General features: G+C 37.3%; 1 protein-coding gene and 1 long non-coding RNA gene across 3 annotated transcripts in view; both read left to right on the top strand.

Moving 5' to 3' along the window:
- Positions 1-20,224, top strand: part of LOC308076253 (ubiquitin-conjugating enzyme E2 K-like) — a 34,457-nt gene extending 14,233 nt beyond the window's left edge. The window contains exons 6-7 of the mRNA XM_080416464.1: positions 19,161-19,289; positions 19,624-20,224. Coding sequence (XP_080272590.1) covers positions 19,161-19,289; positions 19,624-19,698 — 204 coding nt within the window. The 3' untranslated portion in view covers positions 19,699-20,224. The remainder of the gene's footprint in view (positions 1-19,160; positions 19,290-19,623) is intronic.
- Positions 20,225-20,292: 68 nt separating this feature from the next.
- On the top strand, positions 20,293-22,562 carry LOC308076254. Of its 2 annotated transcripts, none has more exons than XR_013932271.1 (2): positions 20,293-21,331; positions 21,511-22,562. It is a non-coding gene; the product is annotated as an uncharacterized lncRNA (long non-coding RNA). The 2 variants fall into 2 exon arrangements; XR_013932272.1 differs by having other exon boundaries at positions 21,230-21,331; positions 21,471-22,562.
- Positions 22,563-22,940: the final 378 nt, after the last annotated feature.

The raw sequence follows: 22,940 nt of genomic DNA on the forward strand, positions 1-22,940 counted from the left end.
TATGTCTAAACCTAACCTTATTCCTAACCTTAACCTCAGTAAACTATGTCTAAACCTAACCTTATTCCTAACCTTAACCTCAGTAAACTATGTCTAAACCTAACCTTATTCCTCCTAACCTTAACCTCAGTAAACTATGTCTAAACCTAACCTTATTCCTAAACTTAACCTCAGTAAACTATGTTTAAACCTAACCTTATTCCTAAACTTAACCTCAGTAAAACTATGTCTAAACCTAACCTTATTCCTAACCTTAACCTCAGTAAACTGTCTAAACCTAACCTTATTCCTAACCTTAACCTCAGTAAACTATGTCTAAACCTAACCTTATTCCTAACCTTAACCTCAGTAAACTATGTCTAAACCTAACCTTATTCCTAACCTTAACCTCAGTAAAACTATGTCTAAACCTAACCTTATTCCTAACCTTAACCTCAGTAAACTATGTCTAAACCTAACCTTATTCCTAACCTTAACCTCAGTAAACTATGTCTAAACCTAACCTTATTCCTAAACGTAACCTCAGTAAACTATGTCTAAACCTAACCTTATTCCTAAACGTAACCTCAGTAAACTATGTCTAAACCTAACCTTATTCCTAACCTTAACCTCAGTAAAACTATGTCTAAACCTAACCTTATTCCTAAACTTAACCTCAGTAAACTATGTCTAAACCTAACCTTATTCCTAACCTTAACCTCAGTAAACTATGTCTAAACCTAACCTTATTCCTAACCTTAACCTCAGTAAACTATGTCTAAACCTAACCTTATTCCTAACCTTAACCTCAGTAAACTATGTCTAAACCTAACCTTATTCCTAAACGTAACCTCAGTAAACTATGTCTAAACCTAACCTTATTCCTAAACGTAACCTCAGTAAACTATGTCTAAACCTAACCTTATTCCTAACCTTAACCTCAGTAAAACTATGTCTAAACCTAACCTTATTCCTAACCTTAACCTCAGTAAACTATGTCTAAACCTAACCTTATTCCTAACCTTAACCTCAGTAAACTATGTCTAAACCTAACCTTATTCCTCCTAACCTTAACCTCAGTAAACTATGTCTAAACCTAACCTTATTCCTAAACTTAACCTCAGTAAACTATGTCTAAACCTAACCTTATTCCTAACCTTAACCTCAGTAAACTATGTCTAAACCTAACCTTATTCCTCCTAACCTTAACCTCAGTAAACTATGTCTAAACCTAACCTTATTCCTAACCTTAACCTCAGTAAACTATGTCTAAACCTAACCTTATTCCTAACCTTAACCTCAGTAAACTATGTCTAAACCTAACCTTATTCCTAAACGTAACCTCAGTAAACTATGTCTAAACCTAACCTTATTCCTAAACGTAACCTCAGTAAACTATGTCTAAACCTAACCTTATTCCTAACCTTAACCTCAGTAAAACTATGTCTAAACCTAACCTTATTCCTAAACGTAACCTCAGTAAACTATGTCTAAACCTAACCTTATTCCTAACCTTAACCTCAGTAAACTATGTCTAAACCTAACCTTATTCCTAAACTTAACCTCAGTAAACTATGTCTAAACCTAACCTTATTCCTAACCTTAACCTCAGTAAACTATGTCTAAACCTAACCTTATTCCTAACCTTAACCTCAGTAAACTATGTCTAAACCTAACCTTATTCCTAACCTTAACCTCAGTAAACTATGTTTAAACCTAACCTTATTCCTAACCTTAACCTCAGTAAACTATGTCTAAACCTAACCTTATTCCTAACCTTAACCTCAGTAAAACTATGTCTAAACCTAACCTTATTCCTAACCTTAACCTCAGTAAACTATGTCTAAACCTAACCTTATTCCTAACCTTAACCTCAGTAAACTATGTCTAAACCTAACCTTATTCCTAACCTTAACCTCAGTAAACTATGTCTAAACCTAACCTTATTCCTAAACGTAACCTCAGTAAACTATGTCTAAACCTAACCTTATTCCTAACTTTAACCTCAGTAAAACTATGTCTAAACCTAACCTTATTCCTAAACGTAACCTCAGTAAACTATGTCTAAACCTAACCTTATTCCTAACTTTAACCTCAGTAAAACTATGTCTAAACCTAACCTTATTCCTAACCTTAACCTCAGTAAACTGTCTAAACCTAACCTTATTTCTAACTTAACCTCAGTAAACTGTCTAAACCTAACCTTATTCCTAACCTTAACCTCAGTAAAACTATGTCTAAACCTAACCTTATTCCTAACCTTAACCTCAGTAAACTATGTCTAAACCTAACCTTATTCCTAACCTTAACCTCAGTAAAACTATGTCTAAACCTAACCTTATTCCTAACCTTAACCTCAGTAGAACTATGTCTAAACCTAACCTTATTCCTAAACTTAACCTCAGTAAACTATGTCTAAACCTAACCTTATTACTAACTTTAAACTCAGTAAAACTATGTCTAAACCTAACCTTATTCCTAAACTTAACCTCAGTAAACTATGTCTAAACCTAACCTTATTCCTAACTTTAACCTCAGTAAACTATGTCTAAACCTAACCTTATTCCTAAACTTAACCTCAGTAAACTATGTCTAAACCTAACCTTATTACTAACTTTAAACTCAGTAAAACTATGTCTAAACCTAACCTTATTCCTAAACTTAACCTCAGTAAAACTATGTCTAAACCTAACCTTATTCCTAACCTTAACCTCAGTAAAACTATGTCTAAACCTAACCTTATTCCTAAACTTAACCTCAGTAAACTATGTCTAAACCTAACCTTATTCCTAAACGTAACCTCAGTAAACTATGTCTAAACCTAACCTTATTCCTAACCTTAACCTCAGTAAAACTATGTCTAAACCTAACCTTATTCCTAACCTTAACCTCAGTAAAACTATGTCTAAACCTAACCTTATTCCTAACCTTAACCTCAGTAAAGCTATGTCTAAACCTAACCTTATTCCTAAACTTAACCTCAGTAAACTATGTCTAAACCTAACCTTATTCCTAAACGTAACCTCAGTAAACTATGTCTAAACCTAACCTTATTCCTAACCTTAACCTCAGTAAAACTATGTCTAAACCTAACCTTATTCCTAACCTTAACCTCAGTAAACTATGTCTAAACCTAACCTTATTCCTAACCTTAACCTCAGTAAACTATGTCTAAACCTAACCTTATTCCTAACCTTAACCTCAGTAAACTATGTCTAAACCTAACCTTATTCCTAACCTTAACCTCAGTAAACTATGTCTAAACCTAACCTTATTCCTCCTAACCTTAACCTCAGTAAACTATGTCTAAACCTAACCTTATTCCTAAACTTAACCTCAGTAAACTATGTTTAAACCTAACCTTATTCCTAAACTTAACCTCAGTAAAACTATGTCTAAACCTAACCTTATTCCTAACCTTAACCTCAGTAAACTATGTCTAAACCTAACCTTATTCCTAACCTTAACCTCAGTAAACTATGTCTAAACCTAACCTTATTCCTAACCTTAACCTCAGTAAACTATGTCTAAACCTAACCTTATTCCTAACCTTAACCTCAGTAAAACTATGTCTAACCCTAACCTTATTCCTAACCTTAACCTCAGTAAACTATGTCTAAACCTAACCTTATTCCTAACCTTAACCTCAGTAAACTATGTCTAAACCTAACCTTATTCCTAAACGTAACCTCAGTAAACTATGTCTAAACCTAACCTTATTCCTAAACGTAACCTCAGTAAACTATGTCTAAACCTAACCTTATTCCTAACCTTAACCTCAGTAAAACTATGTCTAAACCTAACCTTATTCCTAAACTTAACCTCAGTAAACTATGTCTAAACCTAACCTTATTCCTAACCTTAACCTCAGTAAACTATGTCTAAACCTAACCTTATTCCTAACCTTAACCTCAGTAAACTATGTCTAAACCTAACCTTATTCCTAACCTTAACCTCAGTAAACTATGTCTAAACCTAACCTTATTCCTAAACGTAACCTCAGTAAACTATGTCTAAACCTAACCTTATTCCTAAACGTAACCTCAGTAAACTATGTCTAAACCTAACCTTATTCCTAACCTTAACCTCAGTAAAACTATGTCTAAACCTAACCTTATTCCTAACCTTAACCTCAGTAAAACTATGTCTAAACCTAACCTTATTCCTAACCTTAACCTCAGTAAACTATGTCTAAACCTAACCTTATTCCTAACCTTAACCTCAGTAGAACTATGTCTAAACCTAACCTTATTCCTAACCTTAACCTCAGTAAACTATGTCTAAACCTAACCTTATTCCTAAACGTAACCTCAGTAAACTATGTCTAAACCTAACCTTATTCCTAACCTTAACCTCAGTAAAACTATGTCTAAACCTAACCTTATTCCTAACCTTAACCTCAGTAAACTATATCTAAACCTAACCTTATTCCTAAACTTAACCTCAGTAAACTATGTCTAAACCTAACCTTATTCCTAACTTTAACCTCAGTAAACTATGTCTAAACCTAACCTTATTCCTAAACTTAACCTCAGTAAACTATGTCTAAACCTAACCTTATTCCTAACCTTAACCTCAGTAAACTATGTCTAAACCTAACCTTATTCCTAACCTTAACCTCAGTAAACTATGTCTAAACCTAACCTTATTCCTAAACTTAACCTCAGTAAACTATGTCTAAACCTAACCTTATTCCTAACTTTAACCTCAGTAAACTATGTCTAAACCTAACCTTATTCCTAAACTTAACCTCAGTAAACTATGTCTAAACCTAACCTTATTCCTAACCTTAACCTCAGTAAACTATGTCTAAACCTAACCTTATTCCTAACTTTAACCTCAGTAAACTATGTCTAAACCTAACCTTATTCCTAAACTTAACCTCAGTAAACTATGTCTAAACCTAACCTTATTCCTAACCTTAACCTCAGTAAAACTATGTCTAAACCTAACCTTATTCCTAACCTTAACCTCAGTAAACTATGTCTAAACCTAACCTTATTCCTAACCTTAACCTCAGTAAACTATGTCTAAACCTAACCTTATTCCTAACCTTAACCTCAGTAAACTATGTCTAAACCTAACCTTATTCCTAACCTTAACCTCAGTAAACTATGTCTAAACCTAACCTTATTCCTCCTAACCTTAACCTCAGTAAACTATGTCTAAACCTAACCTTATTCCTAAACTTAACCTCAGTAAACTATGTTTAAACCTAACCTTATTCCTAAACTTAACCTCAGTAAAACTATGTCTAAACCTAACCTTATTCCTAACCTTAACCTCAGTAAACTGTCTAAACCTAACCTTATTCCTAACCTTAACCTCAGTAAACTATGTCTAAACCTAACCTTATTCCTAACCTTAACCTCAGTAAACTATGTCTAAACCTAACCTTATTCCTAACCTTAACCTCAGTAAAACTATGTCTAAACCTAACCTTATTCCTAACCTTAACCTCAGTAAACTATGTCTAAACCTAACCTTATTCCTAACCTTAACCTCAGTAAACTATGTCTAAACCTAACCTTATTCCTAAACGTAACCTCAGTAAACTATGTCTAAACCTAACCTTATTCCTAAACGTAACCTCAGTAAACTATGTTTAAACCTAACCTTATTCCTAACCTTAACCTCAGTAAACTATGTCTAAACCTAACCTTATTCCTAACCTTAACCTCAGTAAACTATGTCTAAACCTAACCTTATTCCTAACCTTAACCTCAGTAAACTATGTCTAAACCTAACCTTATTCCTAAACGTAACCTCAGTAAACTATGTCTAAACCTAACCTTATTCCTAAACGTAACCTCAGTAAACTATGTCTAAACCTAACCTTATTCCTAACCTTAACCTCAGTAAACTATGTCTAAACCTAACCTTATTCCTAACCTTAACCTCAGTAAACTATGTCTAAACCTAACCTTATTCCTCCTAACCTTAACCTCAGTAAACTATGTCTAAACCTAACCTTATTCCTAAACTTAACCTCAGTAAACTATGTTTAAACCTAACCTTATTCCTAAACTTAACCTCAGTAAAACTATGTCTAAACCTAACCTTATTCCTAACCTTAACCTCAGTAAACTGTCTAAACCTAACCTTATTCCTAACCTTAACCTCAGTAAACTATGTCTAAACCTAACCTTATTCCTAACCTTAACCTCAGTAAACTATGTCTAAACCTAACCTTATTCCTAACCTTAACCTCAGTAAAACTATGTCTAAACCTAACCTTATTCCTAACCTTAACCTCAGTAAACTATGTCTAAACCTAACCTTATTCCTAACCTTAACCTCAGTAAACTATGTCTAAACCTAACCTTATTCCTAAACGTAACCTCAGTAAACTATGTCTAAACCTAACCTTATTCCTAACCTTAACCTCAGTAAACTATGTTTAAACCTAACCTTATTCCTAACCTTAACCTCAGTAAACTATGTCTAAACCTAACCTTATTCCTAACCTTAACCTCAGTAAAACTATGTCTAAACCTAACCTTATTCCTAACCTTAACCTCAGTAAACTATGTCTAAACCTAACCTTATTCCTAACCTTAACCTCAGTAAACTATGTCTAAACCTAACCTTATTCCTAACCTTAACCTCAGTAAACTATGTCTAAACCTAACCTTATTCCTAAACGTAACCTCAGTAAACTATGTCTAAACCTAACCTTATTCCTAACTTTAACCTCAGTAAAACTATGTCTAAACCTAACCTTATTCCTAACCTTAACCTCAGTAAACTATGTCTAAACCTAACCTTATTCCTAACTTTAACCTCAGTAAAACTATGTCTAAACCTAACCTTATTCCTAACCTTAACCTCAGTAAACTGTCTAAACCTAACCTTATTTCTAACTTAACCTCAGTAAACTGTCTAAACCTAACCTTATTCCTAACCTTAACCTCAGTAAAACTATGTCTAAACCTAACCTTATTCCTAACCTTAACCTCAGTAAACTATGTCTAAACCTAACCTTATTCCTAACCTTAACCTCAGTAAAACTATGTCTAAACCTAACCTTATTCCTAACCTTAACCTCAGTAAACTATGTCTAAACCTAACCTTATTCCTAACCTTAACCTCAGTAGAACTATGTCTAAACCTAACCTTATTCCTAACCTTAACCTCAGTAAACTATGTCTAAACCTAACCTTATTCCTAAACGTAACCTCAGTAAACTATGTCTAAACCTAACCTTATTCCTAACCTTAACCTCAGTAAAACTATGTCTAAACCTAACCTTATTCCTAACCTTAACCTCAGTAAACTATATCTAAACCTAACCTTATTCCTAAACTTAACCTCAGTAAACTATGTCTAAACCTAACCTTATTCCTAACTTTAACCTCAGTAAACTATGTCTAAACCTAACCTTATTCCTAAACTTAACCTCAGTAAACTATGTCTAAACCTAACCTTATTCCTAACCTTAACCTCAGTAAACTATGTCTAAACCTAACCTTATTCCTAACCTTAACCTCAGTAAACTATGTCTAAACCTAACCTTATTCCTAAACTTAACCTCAGTAAACTATGTCTAAACCTAACCTTATTCCTAACTTTAACCTCAGTAAACTATGTCTAAACCTAACCTTATTCCTAAACTTAACCTCAGTAAACTATGTCTAAACCTAACCTTATTCCTAACCTTAACCTCAGTAAACTATGTCTAAACCTAACCTTATTCCTAACTTTAACCTCAGTAAACTATGTCTAAACCTAACCTTATTCCTAAACTTAACCTCAGTAAACTATGTCTAAACCTAACCTTATTCCTAACCTTAACCTCAGTAAAACTATGTCTAAACCTAACCTTATTCCTAACCTTAACCTCAGTAAACTATGTCTAAACCTAACCTTATTCCTAACCTTAACCTCAGTAAACTATGTCTAAACCTAACCTTATTCCTAACCTTAACCTCAGTAAACTATGTCTAAACCTAACCTTATTCCTAACCTTAACCTCAGTAAACTATGTCTAAACCTAACCTTATTCCTCCTAACCTTAACCTCAGTAAACTATGTCTAAACCTAACCTTATTCCTAAACTTAACCTCAGTAAACTATGTTTAAACCTAACCTTATTCCTAAACTTAACCTCAGTAAAACTATGTCTAAACCTAACCTTATTCCTAACCTTAACCTCAGTAAACTGTCTAAACCTAACCTTATTCCTAACCTTAACCTCAGTAAACTATGTCTAAACCTAACCTTATTCCTAACCTTAACCTCAGTAAACTATGTCTAAACCTAACCTTATTCCTAACCTTAACCTCAGTAAAACTATGTCTAAACCTAACCTTATTCCTAACCTTAACCTCAGTAAACTATGTCTAAACCTAACCTTATTCCTAACCTTAACCTCAGTAAACTATGTCTAAACCTAACCTTATTCCTAAACGTAACCTCAGTAAACTATGTCTAAACCTAACCTTATTCCTAAACGTAACCTCAGTAAACTATGTTTAAACCTAACCTTATTCCTAACCTTAACCTCAGTAAACTATGTCTAAACCTAACCTTATTCCTAACCTTAACCTCAGTAAACTATGTCTAAACCTAACCTTATTCCTAACCTTAACCTCAGTAAACTATGTCTAAACCTAACCTTATTCCTAAACGTAACCTCAGTAAACTATGTCTAAACCTAACCTTATTCCTAAACGTAACCTCAGTAAACTATGTCTAAACCTAACCTTATTCCTAACCTTAACCTCAGTAAACTATGTCTAAACCTAACCTTATTCCTAACCTTAACCTCAGTAAACTATGTCTAAACCTAACCTTATTCCTCCTAACCTTAACCTCAGTAAACTATGTCTAAACCTAACCTTATTCCTAAACTTAACCTCAGTAAACTATGTTTAAACCTAACCTTATTCCTAAACTTAACCTCAGTAAAACTATGTCTAAACCTAACCTTATTCCTAACCTTAACCTCAGTAAACTGTCTAAACCTAACCTTATTCCTAACCTTAACCTCAGTAAACTATGTCTAAACCTAACCTTATTCCTAACCTTAACCTCAGTAAACTATGTCTAAACCTAACCTTATTCCTAACCTTAACCTCAGTAAAACTATGTCTAAACCTAACCTTATTCCTAACCTTAACCTCAGTAAACTATGTCTAAACCTAACCTTATTCCTAACCTTAACCTCAGTAAACTATGTCTAAACCTAACCTTATTCCTAAACGTAACCTCAGTAAACTATGTCTAAACCTAACCTTATTCCTAACCTTAACCTCAGTAAACTATGTTTAAACCTAACCTTATTCCTAACCTTAACCTCAGTAAACTATGTCTAAACCTAACCTTATTCCTAACCTTAACCTCAGTAAAACTATGTCTAAACCTAACCTTATTCCTAACCTTAACCTCAGTAAACTATGTCTAAACCTAACCTTATTCCTAACCTTAACCTCAGTAAACTATGTCTAAACCTAACCTTATTCCTAACCTTAACCTCAGTAAACTATGTCTAAACCTAACCTTATTCCTAAACGTAACCTCAGTAAACTATGTCTAAACCTAACCTTATTCCTAACTTTAACCTCAGTAAAACTATGTCTAAACCTAACCTTATTCCTAACCTTAACCTCAGTAAACTATGTCTAAACCTAACCTTATTCCTAACTTTAACCTCAGTAAAACTATGTCTAAACCTAACCTTATTCCTAACCTTAACCTCAGTAAACTGTCTAAACCTAACCTTATTTCTAACTTAACCTCAGTAAACTGTCTAAACCTAACCTTATTCCTAACCTTAACCTCAGTAAAACTATGTCTAAACCTAACCTTATTCCTAACCTTAACCTCAGTAAACTATGTCTAAACCTAACCTTATTCCTAACCTTAACCTCAGTAAAACTATGTCTAAACCTAACCTTATTCCTAACCTTAACCTCAGTAGAACTATGTCTAAACCTAACCTTATTCCTAAACTTAACCTCAGTAAACTATGTCTAAACCTAACCTTATTACTAACTTTAAACTCAGTAAAACTATGTCTAAACCTAACCTTATTCCTAAACTTAACCTCAGTAAACTATGTCTAAACCTAACCTTATTCCTAACTTTAACCTCAGTAAACTATGTCTAAACCTAACCTTATTCCTAAACTTAACCTCAGTAAACTATGTCTAAACCTAACCTTATTACTAACTTTAAACTCAGTAAAACTATGTCTAAACCTAACCTTATTCCTAAACTTAACCTCAGTAAAACTATGTCTAAACCTAACCTTATTCCTAACCTTAACCTCAGTAAAACTATGTCTAAACCTAACCTTATTCCTAAACTTAACCTCAGTAAACTATGTCTAAACCTAACCTTATTCCTAAACTTAACCTCAGTAAACTATGTCTAAACCTAACCTTATTCCTAACCTTAACCTCAGTAAAACTGTCTAAACCTAACCTTATTCCTAACCTTAACCTCAGTAAAACTATGTCTAAACCTAACCTTATTCCTAACCTTAACCTCAGTAAAGCTATGTCTAAACCTAACCTTATTCATAACCTTAACCTCAGTAAACTATGTCTAAACCTAACCTTATTCCTAAACTTAACCTCAGTAAACTATGTCTAAACCTAACCTTATTCCTAACCTTAACCTCAGTAAAACTATGTCTAAACCTAACCTTATTCCTAACCTTAACCTCAGTAAACTATGTCTAAACCTAACCTTATTCCTAACCTTAACCTCAGTAAACTATGTCTAAACCTAACCTTATTCCTAACCTTAACCTCAGTAAACTATGTCTAAACCTAACCTTATTCCTAACCTTAACCTCAGTAAACTATGTCTAAACCTAACCTTATTCCTCCTAACCTTAACCTCAGTAAACTATGTCTAAACCTAACCTTATTCCTAAACTTAACCTCAGTAAACTATGTTTAAACCTAACCTTATTCCTAAACTTAACCTCAGTAAAACTATGTCTAAACCTAACCTTATTCCTAACCTTAACCTCAGTAAACTATGTCTAAACCTAACCTTATTCCTAACCTTAACCTCAGTAAACTATGTCTAAACCTAACCTTATTCCTAACCTTAACCTCAGTAAAACTATGTCTAACCCTAACCTTATTCCTAACCTTAACCTCAGTAAACTATGTCTAAACCTAACCTTATTCCTAACCTTAACCTCAGTAAACTATGTCTAAACCTAACCTTATTCCTAAACGTAACCTCAGTAAACTATGTCTAAACCTAACCTTATTCCTAAACGTAACCTCAGTAAACTATGTCTAAACCTAACCTTATTCCTAACCTTAACCTCAGTAAAACTATGTCTAAACCTAACCTTATTCCTAAACTTAACCTCAGTAAACTATGTCTAAACCTAACCTTATTCCTAACCTTAACCTCAGTAAACTATGTCTAAACCTAACCTTATTCCTAACCTTAACCTCAGTAAACTATGTCTAAACCTAACCTTATTCCTAACCTTAACCTCAGTAAACTATGTCTAAACCTAACCTTATTCCTAAACGTAACCTCAGTAAACTATGTCTAAACCTAACCTTATTCCTAAACGTAACCTCAGTAAACTATGTCTAAACCTAACCTTATTCCTAACCTTAACCTCAGTAAAACTATGTCTAAACCTAACCTTATTCCTAACCTTAACCTCAGTAAACTATGTCTAAACCTAACCTTATTCCTAACCTTAACCTCAGTAAACTATGTCTAAACCTAACCTTATTCCTCCTAACCTTAACCTCAGTAAACTATGTCTAAACCTAACCTTATTCCTAAACTTAACCTCAGTAAACTATGTCTAAACCTAACCTTATTCCTAACCTTAACCTCAGTAAACTATGTCTAAACCTAACCTTATTCCTCCTAACCTTAACCTCAGTAAACTATGTCTAAACCTAACCTTATTCCTAACCTTAACCTCAGTAAACTATGTCTAAACCTAACCTTATTCCTAACCTTAACCTCAGTAAACTATGTCTAAACCTAACCTTATTCCTAAACGTAACCTCAGTAAACTATGTCTAAACCTAACCTTATTCCTAAACGTAACCTCAGTAAACTATGTCTAAACCTAACCTTATTCCTAACCTTAACCTCAGTAAAACTATGTCTAAACCTAACCTTATTCCTAAACGTAACCTCAGTAAACTATGTCTAAACCTAACCTTATTCCTAACCTTAACCTCAGTAAACTATGTCTAAACCTAACCTTATTCCTAAACTTAACCTCAGTAAACTATGTCTAAACCTAACCTTATTCCTAACCTTAACCTCAGTAAACTATGTCTAAACCTAACCTTATTCCTAACCTTAACCTCAGTAAACTATGTCTAAACCTAACCTTATTCCTAACCTTAACCTCAGTAAACTATGTCTAAACCTAACCTTATTCCTAACCTTAACCTCAGTAAACTATGTCTAAACCTAACCTTATTCCTAACCTTAACCTCAGTAAACTATGTTTAAACCTAACCTTATTCCTAACCTTAACCTCAGTAAACTATGTCTAAACCTAACCTTATTCCTAACCTTAACCTCAGTAAAACTATGTCTAAACCTAACCTTATTCCTAACCTTAACCTCAGTAAACTATGTCTAAACCTAACCTTATTCCTAACCTTAACCTCAGTAAACTATGTCTAAACCTAACCTTATTCCTAACCTTAACCTCAGTAAACTATGTCTAAACCTAACCTTATTCCTAAACGTAACCTCAGTAAACTATGTCTAAACCTAACCTTATTCCTAACTTTAACCTCAGTAAAACTATGTCTAAACCTAACCTTATTCCTAAACGTAACCTCAGTAAACTATGTCTAAACCTAACCTTATTCCTAACTTTAACCTCAGTAAAACTATGTCTAAACCTAACCTTATTCCTAACCTTAACCTCAGTAAACTGTCTAAACCTAACCTTATTCCTAACCTTAACCTCAGTAAAACTATGTCTAAACCTAACCTTATTCCTAACCTTAACCTCAGTAAACTATGTCTAAACCTAACCTTATTCCTAACCTTAACCTCAGTAAAACTATGTCTAAACCTAACCTTATTCCTAACCTTAACCTCAGTAGAACTATGTCTAAACCTAACCTTATTCCTAAACTTAACCTCAGTAAACTATGTCTAAACCTAACCTTATTACTAACTTTAAACTCAGTAAAACTATGTCTAAACCTAACCTTATTCCTAAACTTAACCTCAGTAAACTATGTCTAAACCTAACCTTATTCCTAACTTTAACCTCAGTAAACTATGTCTAAACCTAACCTTATTCCTAAACTTAACCTCAGTAAACTATGTCTAAACCTAACCTTATTACTAACTTTAAACTCAGTAAAACTATGCCTAAACCTAACCTTATTCCTAAACTTAACCTCAGTAAACTATGTCTAAACCTAACCTTATTCCTAACTTTAACCTCAGTAAACTATGTCTAAACCTAACCTTATTCCTAAACTTAACCTCAGTAAAACTATGTCTAAACCTAACCTTATTCCTAAACTTAACCTCAGTAAACTATGTCTAAACCTAACCTTATTCCTAACCTTAACCTCAGTAAAACTATGTCTAAACCTAACCTTATTCCTAACCTTAACCTCAGTAAAGCTATGTCTAAACCTAACCTTATTCATAACCTTAACCTCAGTAAACTATGTCTAAACCTAACCTTATTCCTAAACGTAACCTCAGTAAACTATGTCTAAACCTAACCTTATTCCTAACCTTAACCTCAGTAAAACTATGTCTAAACCTAACCTTATTCATAACCTTAACCTCAGTAAACTATGTCTAAACCTAACCTTATTCCTAACCTTAACCTCAGTAAAACTATGTCTAAACCTAACCTTATTCCTAACCTTAACCTCAGTAAACTATGTCTAAACCTAACCTTATTCTTAACCTTAACCTCAGTAAAACTATGTCTAAACCTAACCTTATTCCTAACCTTAACCTCAGTAAAACTATGTCTAAACCTAACCTTATTCCTAACCTTAACCTCAGTAAACTATGTCTAAACCTAACCTTATTCTTAACCTTAACCTCAGTAAAACTATGTCTAAACCTAACCTTATTCCTAACCTTAACCTCAGTAAACTATGTCTAAACCTAACCTTATTCCTAACCTTAACCTCAGTAAACTATGTCTAAACCTAACCTTATTCCTAACTTTAACCTCAGTAAAACTATGTCTAAACCTAACCTTATTCCTAACCTTAACCTCAGTAAACTATGTCTAAACCTAACCTTATTCCTAACCTTAACCTCAGTAAACTATGTCTAAACCTAACCTTATTCCTAACCGTAAAGGGCAAGACTACTTTGGTAGAGGTTTGGGTTGTGTATTTACCATGCCATGATGTAGCTCCAAAGGTGGACAAGAAATCAAAAATAATTGTTCCATTGATTAGAACAGCTCTCAAGTCACTCTTTTAGCACATAAATGAACGCAAACAAAGCCGATTCAGACAATATACAACATCACCAAACCCAGTACTGTTTGTTTTTTAATAAAAATGTCAACTTCCTGCTGATTTGACTATTTGAAGATCCGGATCCATTGATCCAGTCCAGGTTCTTCTTAATAAAAATAGCTAAATTAACAGGAAGTTACAATTTTTATAAATAAAAAAAACAGTACTGGGTTTTGTGATGCTCCATATTGTCTGAATCAACTTTGTTTGTGTTCGTTTATGTGCTGAAAGAGTGAGAAGGTTGTGTGCACATCCCACGCCTGTCTTTAGGCCAGGTGCTGGACATCAAGGAAGAATCAAGAAAAAGAAGAAGTCTGCAGACTGTTCTCAAGCTCCAAGAAACTCTCTTTTTATTTTTGCAACGTTTCGACCTTCTAGGTCTTCATCAGGCAAATATTATAATGACAGACAAAAGCATCATATATATACACAAACATTGACTAATGATGATGTACAACACATGGGAGTCAGGAGGAGCAAAAAACACCCTACTCCAATCCCAGGGACAAAAAAAAAATGTCTACACCCCTCTGGGGAGTGTTCAATGCATGGGCAGAAAATAGACTTTTCACATTTAATTAAACATTTTAGACACTAATAGCCAGTAAATACATTTCTGAAAAACCAACAATAAGAACAGTTAAAAGTCATAAATGGTGAGATAATGTATATAGGCCCTGTCCATGTATATAAACCCTATCCATGATAGGGTTTTTGTTGTGTTGGTGTCCCTGGTAAGGTTTGAACCAGAGATCTTCTGCACAAGGCACCAGGTAAACTACCCCTAGACCACTGACTGGGTATAGAGAGAGGGCTAGCCCAGAATAAATCTATGTCCCTATGAGGGAACAAAAATAAGCTAAACAACTACTAGAGGAAAGGCTTAATATCAAATTCCTCATTTAGACCATCAGGAGACATGGTATTGAGGAGATAAATCCAATAGGTCTCACGTTGGAGAAGTAACCTTTCGAGATCTCCACCTCTGGGTGGCTTTTCAACCTTCTCAACACCAACATATCTATCGCAAATTATTAAGATTATGACCAGCCTTTTTAAAATGAGCAGCAACAGGATTACGTTCATCACCTGTTCTTATACTCCTGTGTTCAGTAATCCTGGTGCGCAGAGCCCGGGATGTCTTGCCTACATATGCCAACCCACAGGGGCACCGAATAAGATATACCACATGCGTTGTGCTACATGTAATCGCACCACGTATGGATATATCCCGGCCCGGTGTGAGGATGACTAAAAACCTTGCATTTTTTTGTGTATGTACATTGCATACAGTTACCACACCTATAGTTACCATCTGGTACTACTGGGAAATTGGAAACACTCTGAGTACCCAGATCTGATTTCACCAGGCTGTCCCTCAAGTTGGGAGAGCGTTTAAACACAAGTCTTGTTTTTTCTGGAAAAGCTTTTTTCAACCTTGGATCAGACTGGATAATGTGCCAGTGTTTTTGAATGGCACCTCTAAACTGTGAGCCCAGTGGAGAGTACTTGGTACAACACATAGGAGGGTTGTTACAGGTATTCTTATTTTTGGGGCGCAGGCAATCACTTTGTGTTACCTGGTCAAACCGCTCACTAGCAGCATCCACCCACTCTTTTTTATAACCTCTACTGAGGAACCTGTTAGAAAGGTCTGGGCTGTGGGTGAAAACTATCACCTCTTAGGAGGGAATTACGGTCTGTGGGCTTGCGAAACAAGTCAGTTTGAATAGTACTGTCCCTTTTGTAAACTTGTACATCAAGGAAGCTTAAACGCTCCCTATTAAATTCCAATGTAAACTTAAGATGGCCTTAACAGGAATTTAAATAATTGTGAAACTCTGTCAATTCCTCCACACTGCAATCCATAATCACAAAGATGTCATCAATATGCCGTCTATATAATAACATATTGGAGAAAAAAGGATTCACAGGGTTCAGCACATAATTGTGTTCGAAAAAACCCATATATAGACATGCATAGTTTGGCGCCATCTTTCTGCCCATTGCTGTTCCTTTCAACTGCAAATAAAAATCCTTCTGAAAACGAAAATAGTTATGAGTCAATACCATGTCTGCTAAATCCAATATACATTCTGTATAGGTTTGGATGCAGGTGGGCGTTGTCTAAGAAAATACTGGAGCGCCTCAAGTCCACCCTCATGAGGTATATTAGTATACAGGCTCGTGACATCAAAGGTGGCAAACACAGATGAGTCAGTCATATTCCCAAAAGATTTAATGAAGTCTATAGAATCCCTTATATAAGAGGGCAAACTCGTAACCTCTGATTTGATAAAATGATCCACATATGCAGAGATGTTCTCTGTGAGGCTCTACCAATGAGAGGAGTAGTTAGACCCTTATGTATCCTTGGAAGGGTGTATTTGACTGGAATCACAGGGTGATTAACCTTAAAATGAGACTTAAACCTTAAAGTGGGATCAGATGGCAGCTTCTCATAGAAGGTGGTCTCATTAAGCTGTCTACTCATTTCAGATACATAATCATTGACATTTTGCAACACAATAGCGGTCCAATAATGCATCCCGTTCCATTTTAGACAAATTATTGTACACTTTGTATTCCTTTTTCTTTTTTAATAAATTCTTCACATCTTTCTCCACCAACCGGCAGTAAGTATCTAGTGAGGCATTGCGATTTTTGTAAGGAATAAATGTGGATTTCTTCTTGAAAGGACCACTGAGAGGGGCCGGGGGAGGATCAGAGTCAATGTCAGGGGGAGGGGCAGGATCCACAGACTGGACATTAGTAAGGGGACCATTATACGTGTTAGAGTGGAAACATTCTTTCAGCCTTAGATTTCTAAGTCAATGAAGGTCTCAAAGTCATTAGCGTTTGTGGTGGGCACAAAACTCAGTCCCTTACCCAAAGCTGATGAGCAGGCCTCAGACAAGGTCTTATCAGAGAGGTTGATTACCGATGTCTCCTCCTCCCGCTCCGGGTGAAGCTGTCGTCTTCGCTGACCTCTCCTACATCTTTTATGTTTGGAAGGCCCTTCTTCCAGTGATATGGTTTTCTTTGTTTTGCGTGGGCCTGTCCTAAAAAAGATGCTCCATGTCCTGATTGGCCACTCGTATCAGAACCAGAGTCGTGGGAGGGAGATGATGGCCTGGCTCTTAAATGTGAAAAGTCTATTTTCTGCCCATGCATTGAACACTCCCCAGAGGGGTGTAGACATTTTTTTTTTGTCCCTGGGATTGGAGTAGGGTGTTTTTTGCTCCTCCTGACTCCCAGGTGTTATACATCATCATTAGTCAATGTTTGTGTATATATATGATGCTTTTGTCTGTCATTATAATATTTGCCTGATGAACCTAGAAGGTCGAAACGTTGCAAAAATAAAAAGTTAGAGCTTGAGAACAGTGTGCGGACTTCCTCCTTCTTTTTCTAAACCTAACCTTATTCCAGCTTCTCTCTACTTTTGTATGATATTGATAGCCTATACTTTGAATATGTTTGCAGAAATTGCAGTTATTAATTTGTATTGCTGTCGGATATTAGGACTCATATTTTTGGGATGTTGGCTGTATGCTGTCAAATGTATTGTAACACCTCCCTGTAGAACACCTCCCAGTCCCTGTAGAACACCTCCCTGTAGAACACCTCCCTGTAGAACACCTCCCTGTAGAACACCTCCCAGTCCCTGTAGAACACCTCCCTGTAGAACACCTCCCTGTAGAACACCTCCCTGTAGAACACCTCCCTGTGGAACACCTCCCTGTAGAACACCTCCCTGTAGAACACCTCCCTGTAGAACACCTCCCTGTAGAACACCTCCCTGTAGAACACCTCCCTGTAGAACACCTCCCTGTGGAACACCTCCCTGTAGAACACCTCCCTGTAGAACACCTCCCTGTGGAACACCTCCCTGTGGAACACCTCCCTGTGGAACACCTCCCTGTAGAACACCTCCCTGTAGAACACCTCCCTGTAGAACACCTCCCTGTGGAACACCTCCCTGTGGAACACCTCCCTGTAGAACACCTCCCTGTAGAACACCTCCCTGTAGAACACCTCCCTGTGGAACACCTCCCTGTGGAACACCTCCCTGTGGAACACCTCCCTGTGGAACACCTCCCTGTAGAACACCTCCCTGTGGAACACCTCCCTGTGGAACACCTCCCTGTAGAACACCTCCCTGTGGAACACCTCCCTGTAGAACACCTCCCTGTAGAACACCTCCCTGTGGAACACCTCCCTGTGGAACACCTCCCTGTAGAACACCTCCCTGTAGAACACCTCCCTGTGGAACACCTCCCTGTAGAACACCTCCCTGTGGAACACCTCCCTGTGGAACACCTCCCTGTGGAACACCTCCCTGTAGAACACCTCCCTGTAGAACACCTCCCTGTGGAACACCTCCCTGTAGAACACCTCCCTGTAGAACACCTCCCTGTCCTCCTGAGAGCATCACAGTCTTAGAATCTTTTTTTATACCCTCATGTTTTAAATGTTTTGTTTCAGTTTCTTGATGTTTTTAATGGGTTGATGGTTGAACTGCCTATTGTAGCACTTTGAGATTTTCACAAATGTAAATTGAATTATAAATAAAAATCCATTATTATTATTAGTTAAAAGTCAAAATGAGATGCATTAAATAAAGGTGTAAAAATACACACCAAGCTGTAAAATAATAAATAATAATAACTATGATTATTATTATTATATTTCTCTCTGTCCTGACAGTACAAGCAGAACCCAGAGATGTTTACACAGACGGCCAGACTGTGGTCTCACGTCTACGCAGGAGCTCCAGTCTCCAGTCCAGAATACACCCGCAAGATAGACAAGCTGTGTTCTATGGGCTTTGAGAAAGTGAGTAAAATAGACAAGCTGTGTTCTATGGGCTTTGAGAAAGTAAGTAAAATAGACAAGCTGTGTTCTATGGGCTTTGAGAAAGTGAGTAAGATAGACAAGCTGTGTTCTATGGGCTTTGAGAAAGTGATACAGTTTTCATTCATTAATACATTGACTGCCCAGAGTTAAAACAAAGCAAAACAAGCGATTTTACTGTACCTTTGAAAAATCATGGAATATTCTCCACCACCGCCCGCACTATGGAGATTGCATCATTTCATTCATTAATACAGTTTTCATTCATTAATACAGTTTTCATTCATTAATACAGTTTTCATTCATTGGTTCACAGAATGCAGTAATAGTGGCGTTGTCTTCAAAATCCTGGGATGTGGAAACGGCGACAGAACTTCTGCTCAGTAACTGAACCACCATGAACCTCTGGGTGTCCTCTGGGTGTCCTCCTGTCCTCTGGGTGTCCTCCTGTCTCCTCAACGGACCCTCTGGTTGTCCCTCAACGTGTCCCATCCCGTCCCCGTTGTGTCACAAACCTCTGTTCCATGGTGGACAATCGCTGTGTGGGACCTCCTCTGTAGGATCTCCTCTCCTGGATCTCCTCTTCTCGACCTCCTCTAGGACCTCCCCTGTAGGATCTCCTCTCCTGAGGAGATCAGGAGATCCTCATGGTGGTTCAGTTACTGAGAGGAGGTCCAAGAGGACTTGGACCTCCTCTCTAGGACCTCCTCTCTGGACCTCCTCTCTTGGACCTCCTCTCTGGACCTCCTCTCTGGACCTCCTCTCTGGACCTCCTCTCTGAACCTCCTCTCTGGACCTCCTCTCTGGACCTCCTCTCTGAACCTCCTCTCTGGACCTCCTCTCTGGACCTCCTCTCTGGACCTCCTCTCTGGACCTCCTCTCTGGACCTCCTCTCTGGACCTCCTCTCTGAACCTCCTCTCTGGACCTCCTCTCTGGACCTCCTCTCTTGGACCTCCTCTCTGGACCTCCTCTCTGAACCTCCTCTCTGGACCTCCTCTCTGGACCTCCTCTCTGAACCTCCTCTCTGGACCTCCTCTCTGGACCTCCTCTCTGGACCTCCTCTCTCGCTCTGTGAGCTGGGATCACTCCAGTTGTTTTTTCTTGACGGTTTGTTTCAACATTCCACTCCTCCACCAATCACCTCAGGTTAGTGAACAGCGCCATCTAGTGGAAAACCACTGAAAACACAATCTGGTCATTGGCAGTCAAAGAGTTAATGTAGCAAGCTGCCTAAAGCCTTCCGTATGAGAAGCTTGACTGTTTATGTCCATTTGTGGGATTGATGTTATAGAACTATCAGAGACTTAGTGTTCGTCAAGTCAAACCAAACATTTGACTTCCCGACGATCAACCTTCAAAATAAGAGCGCACATCCTAGGAAAGTAAGAGTTTTATTTTAAGTCAGAGAAATAAGAGTGGAATTGCAATTATTTTTTGAAGAATGCTTAGTTTTCACTGTTGCTACACTAAACCCAATACTAGGTTTAACTGCAACACTTAAAGTATGACATTTGGACCGTAATATCGTATTGATATCCAGATATTTGGCATAAAGATCGAGATATGAGATTTTGTCTATCGTTTAGCCCTACATGTCCCTCTGACATCACGCAGGCATGATTATGTCACTATGACATCACACGGGCATGATGATGTCACTCTGACATCACACAGGCATGATGATGTCACTCTGACATCACACGGGCATGATGATGTCACTATGACATCACACGGGCATGATGATGTCACTATGACATCACACAGGCATGATGATGTCACTCTGACATCACACAGGCAGGTTTACCGCTCATAAAACGCAGTTGAAAGCCGTCACGACAAAATGCATCCATCAAACTTTAGGCTGCAGTTTTCCTCTCAGTGGAGATGAAGACTTAATGCATGCATAGAGCTGACTACAAACTACAATATGATGTCATTCAGAGGTTCAGCTGACTACAAACTACAATATGATGTCATTCAGAGGTTCAGCTGACTACAAACTACAATATGATGTCATTCAGAGGTTCAGCTGACTACAAACTACAATATGATGTCATTCAGAGAACCTGACTACAAACTACAATATGATGTCATTCAGAGATTCAGCTGACTACAAACTATCATTCGGAGGCTCAACCAACCACAAACTACAATAGTTGGAGGTTAAGCTGGCTACAAACTACAATATGATGTCATTGGGAGGTTCGGGTGAGCGAGGCAAAGCGTTGACTCATGGGAAACGCATGGCGAGGCGTCAAATGCGTCCATTTCAGCAACATTTCCCATGGTACCTTGTGGTCTGTGGGCAGGTTTTCTGCTGTGTAGTTTGTTTAACTTGTGTTGTAGTTCTGGCTCACTGAAAAAAAATAACAACTACAAGACAATGGCTGCCAAGTGGAGTCAACTCACAGCGCTAGCGTCCGTTTGGTTTGTTTTGACTCGTTGCATTGAGTCAATGTGCTGCAACGGGATGCGCCGCCTCTTTTCTCTCATTTAAGCGAAGTGAACGGCGTCTTAAGCTCATGAGTCCCACCTCCATCAGAGTCCCGCCTCCATCAGGTCCCGCCTCCATCAGAGTCCCGCCTCCATCAGAGTCCAAACTGAAGATTTGAATCCACGTGAATATGATTCTTATCGGCAAAACTCAGTCCTCATGTGTGTTTAGTTTTTCTGTTAAGACTTGAGCAAACCAATCGGATTCCAATCTAGATATAATAATAATAAAATAATAATAATAATAATAATGAATATAATGAATACATAAAAGTAGAACAGACATCACATTTGTTGTGCCAGTGTGTGAACTAAGCCAGTAGCATCACCCATTATCACACCCACCACCAAGGCCCCTCCCACCTGCCCCCCCCCATCCCAAAGCCCCTCTCACCAGCCCAAGGCCCCTCCCACCTGCCCCCCCCATCCCAAAGCCCCTCCCACCTGCCCCCCCCCATCCCAAAGCCCCTCCCACCTGCCCCCCCCATCCAAAGCCCCTCTCACCAGCCCAAGGCCCCTCCCACCTGCCCCCCCCATCCCAAAGCCCCTCCCACCTGCCCCCCCCATCCCAAAGCCCCTCCCACCTCCTCATGTTGTCAGTTCTTATTTTTAGTCTTATTCCTGTTTTTAAACAGAAATAAAACGGTCCAATCAAATGAGTGTAAAGGCTTCAGCCTCGCTGACATGAAACATGAAACAGAACAGAACTATCAGCCATCAGAGAAAACATGTAAATAAAGAGATACAAAATGTATAAATGATCACAGACTGTTGTATTTAATGATGTCATGATGTATTTAATGATGTCATAATGTCATGATGTATTTAATGATGTCATGATGTATTTAATGATGTCATAATGTCATGATGTATTTAATGATGTCATGATGTATTTAATGATGTCATGATGTCATTTCCTTTAGTTGTTTTTCCTGTTTTTACCCCATTTTCTCCCCAATTTAGTGACAACACATTGCTGTTGTATCCTATAGGCTCCGCCCCCAGCCCGTAGGAGTACCGGACATGGGCCAGTTGTGTTCCTATTCACCTTATTCCTGGCTTATTCCAGGGCCCAGTGAGTTTTTCTCTGTTCACTTCCTCCCTATTCACCTTATTTGTAGACACGCCCACCACTTCCG

The sequence above is a fragment of the Gymnoscopelus braueri genome, assembly GCF_963280865.1.
Source record: "Gymnoscopelus braueri genome assembly, chromosome: 20".
Lineage (NCBI taxonomy): Eukaryota > Metazoa > Chordata > Actinopteri > Myctophiformes > Myctophidae > Gymnoscopelus > Gymnoscopelus braueri.